Source organism: Rhopalosiphum maidis, chromosome 1 (assembly GCF_003676215.2).
Source record: "Rhopalosiphum maidis isolate BTI-1 chromosome 1, ASM367621v3, whole genome shotgun sequence".
In the NCBI taxonomy this organism is placed as follows: domain Eukaryota; kingdom Metazoa; phylum Arthropoda; class Insecta; order Hemiptera; family Aphididae; genus Rhopalosiphum; species Rhopalosiphum maidis.
In genome coordinates, this window is record NC_040877.1 from 73,781,157 (window position 1) to 73,790,900 (window position 9,744).

Below are 9,744 nucleotides of genomic sequence, written 5' to 3' on the forward strand. Positions count from 1 at the left end.
ATTATTTTCCCGTCTTGATGATGATAATTAATTATTGATGAATAAGTTTGGTTTCCTGTTCCCGCACAACAGTTTTTGTTATAACTCATCGGTAATAATTGATAACTGGATACAACTTATATTTTTTTTTATCCATTTCTCGTTATAGTTGGCAGTTGCCCTCTTCTCCCAGCAACCGATATGATTTAATTTTACGTATATTCAAATTTTTTTTTGCGTTTTTTAGTTATAACATAACTCATTTATTATTATAAATCAAATGATGAGTAATTAAGATATCGAATTCTGAACGTCAGAAAACTTACCGTGAACTTAAATCTAAAGGAACAGAATTTGAGTAGCTTACTATGATTGGTGCACAATTCATTTCAATGTCCACAAAAACATATTTATAATTCTTTGTTTTTCCGTGGAAAATGTTTCAAGAAACATGAATACTTTTTGAAATAATGAGTGTTTTATGATAAAAGAATAACCGTGTATAATAATTTTTCACAGTTAAAAAAATTGTTATTTTTTGCTAGATTTTCATTTAGTGGTTGATTACCGAAACTGGAGAACGGGTTTCGTTATTTGGGGTCTTGTTAGATTCACTTAGTCTAGGAGAAGTGCTGTGAAGATTTTCAGAACTTCATCTTCAGTCGTTAACTCACTACAAAGCTATGAAGCTGAAAAATATAAAAAAAACTCCCAATAAAAGTGTTTTAATTTTTTTTTTTTAAGCTCTGTAGTGAATTAATTATAAAATATAAAGTTCTGAAAATCTTCATTGCACTTCTCCTAGCCAATGTGAATCTAACAAGACCCTAAACAACAAAATTCGCTCTCCGGTTTTAGAGATCTATCTCACTAAATGAAAATGAAAATAAAATCCATTATATATGCATATTGCATACAATTAATACATTTCTAACGGCTTTGATTTATGAAAAAAATCGTAGCCCCCCCCCACCAACTTTTTCAATGGATTTCCGCCTATGAGTAGCATACTATATGTTTCCATCGTTTTATTAACCTTATGTAAAAAATATTTTTTTAAATTAGGTACCTATTTTTAATCCTACTGTTTCAAATATATATTAATGATTGTATATAAATGTGGTACCAACTACCAATAATATATAATTCAAATACTACTGTGGCGGTAACTATTGACGTTTGTTAACATTAAATTATTTTTTTCAGCATTCACCAACTTAGTTGATACTAGAATTTCGGAATAGTACAAATACATCGCGGTAATTTTGACAAGTCATTTGCACACGACGATAAATAACCTAAAAAAAATATTTATAATATATATAATATATATTACAATATAAAAAGTTTAAAATATAATTATATTATTTTACAGTAATAATTATTATTCTTTTTAAATAACAAAAATTTAATGTAAATTTGTGACTGAAAATTAGCAGTTATCCCCCGTGAATAATTTTAAATATTAGTTTAAGTATTACGGTCAAAATATGTCAAGGTTGATTATTTTTTAATATGAATCACGGTTTTTTTATACTTTCTTTTTTTGGGTAATATTATAGAAAGTATAAGTATTCAATCAGTAAAATGTCCTGTACCTATCGACTACTTTTTGTCTCATCTTCAACACTTTTTTAATCAGAATTAAATTTTGAAGACATTACGTGAAACATAAACTTCGGTTATTTTTCGATGAATTTCAGTCGGAGAAAAATTTCTAAAATTAAAAAAACCAAATGATGACGTGGACTTCTTTTTTTTGTGTAATTTACATATGGTTATTCCACTATTCCGCGTTTATTATAAATTATTTTTGCTACGTGCTCTAATATCCAATATTAAATATAGTAGGTAGGTACTTACATAACATTAGAAGTAACCTGGATCGGAAACATATTATTAGGCCTAAATTTAATAAACAATAACAGATCTTGCGCTAAGAAAATTTTAGAACTGCCCAACATTTTAATATTTTTTTACATGCAGATTAAGTAAATTTGTCGCTCGCTAAATTAGTTTAACAACCATTATTTACCAAACTATATATTGACTACACATGTAAACACTTTATACATTACTTTATTTATTACAATTTATTAATAATAATAACAGATTAAAAAATTATTTTTTTTTTTATCTTCAGTGTCTTTGCCACTATCGATAATTTTGTTTTTACCAGATACTTCAAAGAAAACTCCACCAAAATAACTTTGTTCCTTTCCTTTTCTCCTTTTGAGAACCCGATGTTTCTTTTTAGACATCCAATGATAAACTGTGTCCCTAGGATCCCAACCGTATAATGGTGGCATACTATAACTTATATATAAGCTCGAGTTTTCTATCTCAATATTCATAGTTGAGCGTAATGGTGATTTTAATAAGAGGCTGGCACTTATAAAACGTTCAACATCAGCACTATGAGGTTTAGCAGCTGCCATTCTTGCCAACATTGTACAAATATTTGGAAGATGCTTTGAGCCACATAATGTTTTTACTAGTTTAATAAGGTTTATTTTTCGTAATTCAGATATATTTTCCATTGATATCTATTTATCATACTCCAATGAAAATTCTTTTAAATCTATGTCTGCCCCAATTAAATTATGAATATCTTTGATGCATGCTACAGAAGATACAACAAATGGTTTTATAATTGACAGTAAATTTTTATCAATAGAAAATCTTTGTGTTAAAAATTCTTGAAGAGAACATACAATTTCTTGTTTAACTGCTACAAGACATCTATTTTGTGTAACAAACTTATGATGGGATTTATGACGTGGAATTTCTATACTTTTTATAGATATTGAATTTAATGTAAGTGAACCATCTTTATTGATAACTACTTGTTTGTCTAAAGCCTCAAACCAACCTCCTATAAGTGGGGTACACTTTAACATTTCAATTTTATTAATGACGTACATAGTTTTTTCATCTATTGAAATAGCATTCAAATCATCGGATTGCAATTGTTGTTGATACCTTGAAAAAATGTATAAAACATCAGCCAGAACTGCCATAAGGCGAATGTTGTACTCATGAGTAAGAAACTTGAAATGGCCCACATAAACTTTATCTGAAGAATTTTTAAAATAATTTACTAAACAAGACCATGAAACCAGCACATTATTAAGAAGCGTATATGAAAACTGAGACCATCTAACTTCAAAAACTTTTAGAAGTTTAAGCAATTTAAGGTTATACTCAAGAGCAATATTTTTCAATTCTCGTGTCCTCAAACCAGATCTTCGAAAAAATGTAGTTAAACCAACAAGTTTTTAAAAAAGAATATTAACTTCAGGAACCGATTCACTTACTGACTCCCATACTAGATTTGAAAGATGTACTCCACACCATAAAGCAATTAATGAACTCATAACTTCAGTTCCACATGCAGTTTTTTTTCAAATTTGTATTTCTTCATGTTATCATATAGATTACACAATCTTCTATATGTATATGATAATAAATGTTATGGAATGGATTTATGATTGATAACATTTGTGGTGATAAAACCAAACAAAAAATATTAAATAAAATACATACCTAATTAAATTAAACAATATTACATATTCCAATAATACAGAAAATTCATGATTTTTGGTACTGACCAAATTGGTTTTTAGAATTGCCCATTTTAATTTAGAACTACTCATATTGGTTAGAACTACCCGTTAGCGTAAGCTCTAAATAACAACGAGAGTCTCGCCACATGAACGTAGAAATGAACCAGCATCACTCGTGTGGCCGTGTATGATGATAATAATATCATAAATTCATAACAGTAAATCGTAATGTACTATAGGCCTATAATCAATGGCAACGATTAAGAGTCGCGTCTCTGGGTAACTCGGACCCGTCAATTGCGGTTGACAAGCGTCATCCGGACGCCATAGTATCTAAAGTACAACCATCGCACGTACGTTTGAATCCTAAAATGCGTAATAACGTGACACTATAATGACGCATATCGTTAACCAGAATGGATAGGGGAAACCTACTATATAAGGGAGCTCTGTATGGCTGTATATAGGACTCGGACAGATGTGATTTACCAGAGTTAGAGCAACTAGAACGAGCGCCTTTCACGTCAGTCTACGTTAGGATTTTGTCATCTGTACTTAGTTTATTTTTCTATTGTAAAACAGAATAATTTCAATTAAAAAACACTGAAATATTTTCAATAATAATAATACTTAAAAAATATTTTATCATGACTACTACTCCACTGCTCAACAGTTAATTAGTTAATTAGTTGATTGGCTCACTACATTATGTCGCTAGGTGCTTCTCAAATATTTTTGTCATAGGACTCCCCTAAATTCAATGTGAAACTGTTAAGGCCCATTTTGTTAATTAAAATTATTACTTATTTTACACCTACCAGGATTAGGTTATGTAATAGGTATAAATTATACATTTCACGGCCCATAATTTGAGAAGCACTGATGTGTACCCAGCTAACGGAACACTAAGTCATATAATAGTAATGTCGTTTGTTACTTGAATTATCAATTCTGGATGAATCCTTCAATAATAATTCATTGTTTATAATAAAAATTACTTATTTGTACCTTATTAATTATCGGATAACCTATGAATGTATTAACGTATCCGTCGTATCCACAAAGTGATAAAAAAATCAGTTAGCAGTTAGTCATTTTTATTGATTTCATATTAGTTCACTTCTTATTGTTTTTTGTCGACCATTATGCCGATAACTTACTTGAAACGTCTTCTATATTTGTAACTCTTTTTTTTTAATTTTTAAGGACATCATTTTCTGAACCCTAATAATAACTGTACCTACTACCTATAGGCTATAACTATACCTAACTTTATTATTAATAAATATAGAAGTATTTAGTTTTCATTTTTAAGAACTCATCTATGATATACCAAAGCTAGATAACATACATTTTCCAACATCTATACTTATTTAAATAATAAGAATACCTATGTTTAATTCACAATAAACGTTAGAAAGTTACCATTTCAAGCTTTTTCTAAAAAATATTAAATAATTATACAATATAATCAAATCATGATTTTATTAAACAATTGTTATTTTTTAATCTTAAAATAAAATATTATTATTGTTTTTTTTCAATTTTAGATAATTGAATCAATGTACTAAAAAGTGTTTCTCTTACATTTTGATTTATGGCATAGCTATTTACTCATAAATAAGCAACATTCATTTATAAAAAAAACAACTAAGTGTAATTGACAAAATTCAAGAACATCAGTTTAGGAAAGGGATACTATGGGGATACCAAAAATATAAAGGTGTTCTCCATAGTGCAGAATATTTAAAGGTACTAGGTAAGTACCATAGCTGTTGAGTCTGAACTCGACACAATTACTGTACCACTACATTCTAAACTAGTGATTTATTTCAAATAAACATTTATTTTATTTCAATTGATATAAATTTTCATCAATTAATTAAATAACTTTAAAATGCAACCAGAGAAGTATTTAGATGGAGAGGGGGGAAGAAGAGGGCGTCAAAATTTTAAATACACCTTTGGATGCAACTTAAAATTGAATTATTGACAGAGCCGCACACAAAAAATAAATATTGTAGGAACACAATCACAGGAAATAATCATTTATATTATACTGAAATTAAGATGATTGTTTCTGAAACTTCTATGTATAAAATATAATCCTCCATTTCATAACAGATTTTAATCTTACTTAAAAATAAAAACACTAATTTTACGATTAATTTATATTTAAATAGAACTATATTGAAAAGAAAATATTCATTAAGATTTCTTAGTGACGCCAAACACAATTTAGATAGTTAAACTGCCTTAAAAATTAGGTAAGTAAAATAATAGTATTGCAGACTGCAGAGTATAATGTCTTTTTACCATAAGTTTACTTCACAAGAATGTTATTAAATTATTTGTATTTAAAATTGTATATTTATTGATAACTAGGCTTACAAAAATAATAATTCAGAAGGGTGATAAATTAGAAGCGGCAGGTACATCATAACTTACAACAACATTAGTAATTATAATAAATTTAAAAACATTATGGATGTTTTATATTTATATGTCTTGTAAGATTTCCATTAGTCATGAACAACAATATACATTCATTACACTTATATGGTTTTTCATGAGAGTGTGTTCTATAGTGAACAAGCAAGTTATAATTTTTCCTAAATTTTTTATCACAAATAAAGCACTGGAAATGTTTTTCTTCGATGTGAGTATTTAGGTGATTTTGCAAATTAGAATGGTCCCTAAATGTTTTACAACAAACATGACAAGAAAATGGTTTTTCGTTTGTATGGATTCTACAATGTCTAACTATATGATGTTTTTGAGTAAATGATGCATTACAAACATCACACATAAAACACATTTTCGGATCTTCTATACTTGTGGTAGGTTGATGAGGTTTCTTAGATTTTTTTGATGATATAATTTTGGTATGATCCATGGTCTAGAAAAAATTGTTTGAAAAACATATTCAATAGGTATTTGAAAGACTTCAATGGAACATTCTAAATTAATATATATTTATTTATTTTATAGGCAATTATAATTTATCATATTTAATTAATTTTAATTAATCTGCAATGTATTTATTTAATGAAGACAAACCTCAATATTTTTCTTTTGCTTCTTAATTTTTTTAACCATTTTTTTTAATCTATAAAATAAAACATTTATTAATTATTATTTATTACTCGATTACATTATAAAGTAAAATAACATTTATAGTGAGATCACACTATAATATACAGCAAGAATACTTCTTGTCAAAAAAATAATGTTCAATTGTATAGGCATTTATCTAATTAAAAATATTTACTATGTTTTAAAACTAAACAATTATTAAAATAATGCATAATATAGTTTTGTATGAATGTATTAGTGCGCTAAAATGTAATATAATATTTTCTTCTAGTAAATCTTCATCTTATTTACTTAAATTTACATAGAAATGGAAATGGTAGGTTTATTTAATACTATATAGAACATATGAGTGTTGTAAAATACAATAAAGAATCAACAAAAACTTGTAAATATTATAATATACTTTGTTAAGACTGATGGATTATCTAGTTTAAAAAGAAATAAAATAAATTTATTATGTTTAGGAAATATTTTACCTAGAGTTATAACTTAGAATTATAAACTAATTAGATACATGATCTAAGATTAATAAATAAGATGTTTGTGAACCTAATATCAAGATGGCCATACATCTGATAATTAGTCAATTGTTTTCATATTTTTTTTTTGTGAATATTTATTGTCTGATTGATAATATTATATTTAATATATGCATAATGACATTTAAGATCAAATAGTTTCAGACAATCATAAATTATTTGCTATTATATTTCATGTCAAATTAACATTTTTACAATTTTAAGTAAAAAGCTTCTTTTTAAATCAATTTTCATACTTACAATGATGTATCTTTTTTGTTGTCATTTAAATCTGTTGATGTAATGGTAACACAAAAACACCATATATGAAAAATAAATCAAAAAAACAAAAAGATAATTTAAATATTACAGACAACATTTGTTATTAATAGTAATTAAAAGTCTTGGAAACTATTATTATTTAATTATTGTGGATGATAGATAACCAAAATGCCCAACTGCATGCTATGTAATAATATTATATGTTCTCTCAGCCCTTAGGGTATAATGTAAGGCACTGTTGAGCATTGTTTGCGATATTAAGAACATTTTGGCGCTGTTGAAAATACAATTTTATGTTATTGATTATGTTATAATGATATTACAGGTGAAGAGGTTTGTGAAATGGTTTGAAAATTATATTTTTAAAAACCAACTATGCCATAATTTTATAGGAATTATACATATATTAGTGGAGTGATTTTCAAATTTTAATTATTACATATTGAACTAATATACCAGTTATATGTATTGTTTAAAAAAATAATTTTTTGAAATAAATTACCTATTCTTGCTTACATCGAACATAGACATAGATCCCAAATACCTGTACTACAGTACACACAGAGGCGTTCCCATAGGGTATAATACATATACACCGTATACTCAAGATTTTTTTGCAATATTATGAGTATACTGTGTATGCTCTCAATCTCAATTTTTTCCATATTATTGACACACTCTTTACCGGCTCAATTACTATAGACCATAAGAAAAATATTCTTATTGTATTAAATGTTTATAGTTGATGATATAGTATACTCTCAAAAAAATAAACGGGAACACCACCGAGTACACAAAGAAGAAAATATGAAAATGTCACCTGTGATAAATGAGTAGATGATAGAGGAAATTTAATTTAATAAGTGGTTGACAGAAATCCTTAGAATAGACCCGTGTTATCTGCTATCACACAATTTTTCTTAAATTTATTCTTTAGCTATTTTAATTTTCAACTACACAAAAGTAACAAATTATACATCTACTATTTCCAATACAAATGTAGGTAAGTACTTAACAAGTTTGTTTTAATTACTAAATTAAAAACTAAGGAAACTCTTTCTCCCAATACATGTTTGACTTCTTGGAATATTTAATACTCAATACTAATACTAAATAATTATAATACCAACAATTTAAATTATTAAAACAATCAATATAAAAATTAAAAATCTACCTTCGGGTTTTTTTTCGTTCTTGCGTGAACGGGTTTGATAAATAATCTTTGACACTGATACAGCATTTTCTATCGATGTAGCCATTTTTCTTAAATCTATAAATAAAGATAAATAATATTATATACATTTATACAAACATATGTCTAATATTATTATTCAAAAGATCAAGAACCTTTTTATAATTACTTAAAAAAGTACAAAACCCACGAAGTCGGGCACAATAGACAATGGTTAATCATTAAACAGTTGAAAACAATTTAGAGCCAAAATTTAAAAAAATTATCTGTGATAACTGGTAAAAATGTCGACAAAATTGTGGTATACCTGATGACAAATTAGATAATTCGTCATGGTATACCTAACGTAACAATAATTTTTTTTCTTCAAAGCGGGACACCTGTAGGTACATTTTAGTAGGAAAAACATATAATTTCGCGTAAAATGACAACACTAGAAAAACACTAAATTGTAAAAAAACATTGCGTTGACTCCGGTAGCAGCGTTCAGCGATAACTAGAGCTGCAGCTACAATTAGTTGCTTATTTTTGTACAATTTTCATCTATAGACTGTGAGTTTTAGCGTTTTACAATATACACATAAAATATCATACAGTATACATTATAAATTTATGATTTTGGTTGTGATCAATAAATATCAACCGCAGGTCGACTTTTTCTTGAAGCAGGCCATTCTAAGTTCTTTGTGGACAGCGGGTGACGGGACGTGTGGTCGCGTTAGGTTGTTAGGTATGCATACCGGACAACGTCCATTCGACTTGGAACATATAACTAAACCTCATATTAATAATGACCGCCAAATGTATTTATTACATTTTATTTGAATTCCTTTATTACGTTTAATATTATGTTGTAATATATTAGGTACCTACTCACTGATAGATGAACTTTAATAAGCCAAAAAGGATTAATATTACCTTCCAATACGTCATTAATTACCCTTTTAGACTCGTCTACGGCAGGTCAACTCGCTCTTTAACGAATTTAAATACACAATACCTATACGATTACACAATAAGATATTATTTGGATGAATAATGGTAAATCGATCATTAGATGCTTGTACGTTATTTTTACTAACATTTCTTATTTTTTTTTTTTTTTAATTAT

At 27.2% G+C, this 9,744-nt stretch overlaps 2 protein-coding genes and 1 pseudogene across 5 annotated transcripts in view; 1 reads left to right on the forward strand and 2 right to left on the reverse strand.

The window, feature by feature from the left end:
* The window catches only part of LOC113560587, a 110,818-nt gene extending 108,781 nt beyond the window's left edge, over positions 1–2,037 (forward strand). For both annotated transcript variants that reach the window (XM_026966561.1, XM_026966562.1), the window contains one exon: positions 1,186–2,037. In XM_026966561.1, coding sequence (XP_026822362.1) covers positions 1,186–1,223 — 38 coding nt within the window. In that variant the 3' untranslated portion in view covers positions 1,224–2,037. The remainder of the gene's footprint in view (positions 1–1,185) is intronic.
* Positions 2,038–2,058: 21 nt separating this feature from the next.
* LOC113553008 lies at positions 2,059–2,519 on the reverse strand (annotated as a pseudogene).
* Positions 2,520–5,809: 3,290 nt separating this feature from the next.
* LOC113549338 (gastrula zinc finger protein XlCGF71.1-like) lies at positions 5,810–8,904 on the reverse strand. Of its 3 annotated transcripts, none has more exons than XM_026950592.1 (5): positions 8,803–8,904; positions 8,616–8,711; positions 7,421–7,451; positions 6,606–6,654; positions 5,810–6,444 (listed from the first exon to the last, which is right to left on the reverse strand). In XM_026950592.1, exons 2-5 carry the CDS (start codon positions 8,698–8,700, stop codon positions 6,028–6,030), a joined length of 582 nt encoding a protein of 193 aa, XP_026806393.1. In that variant the 5' UTR covers positions 8,701–8,711; positions 8,803–8,904; the 3' UTR covers positions 5,810–6,027. The 3 variants fall into 3 exon arrangements, with proteins under 3 accessions (XP_026806393.1, XP_026806391.1, XP_026806392.1); XM_026950591.1 differs by having other exon boundaries at positions 5,811–6,444; positions 8,789–8,895; XM_026950590.1 differs by lacking the exon at positions 7,421–7,451.
* Positions 8,905–9,744: the final 840 nt, after the last annotated feature.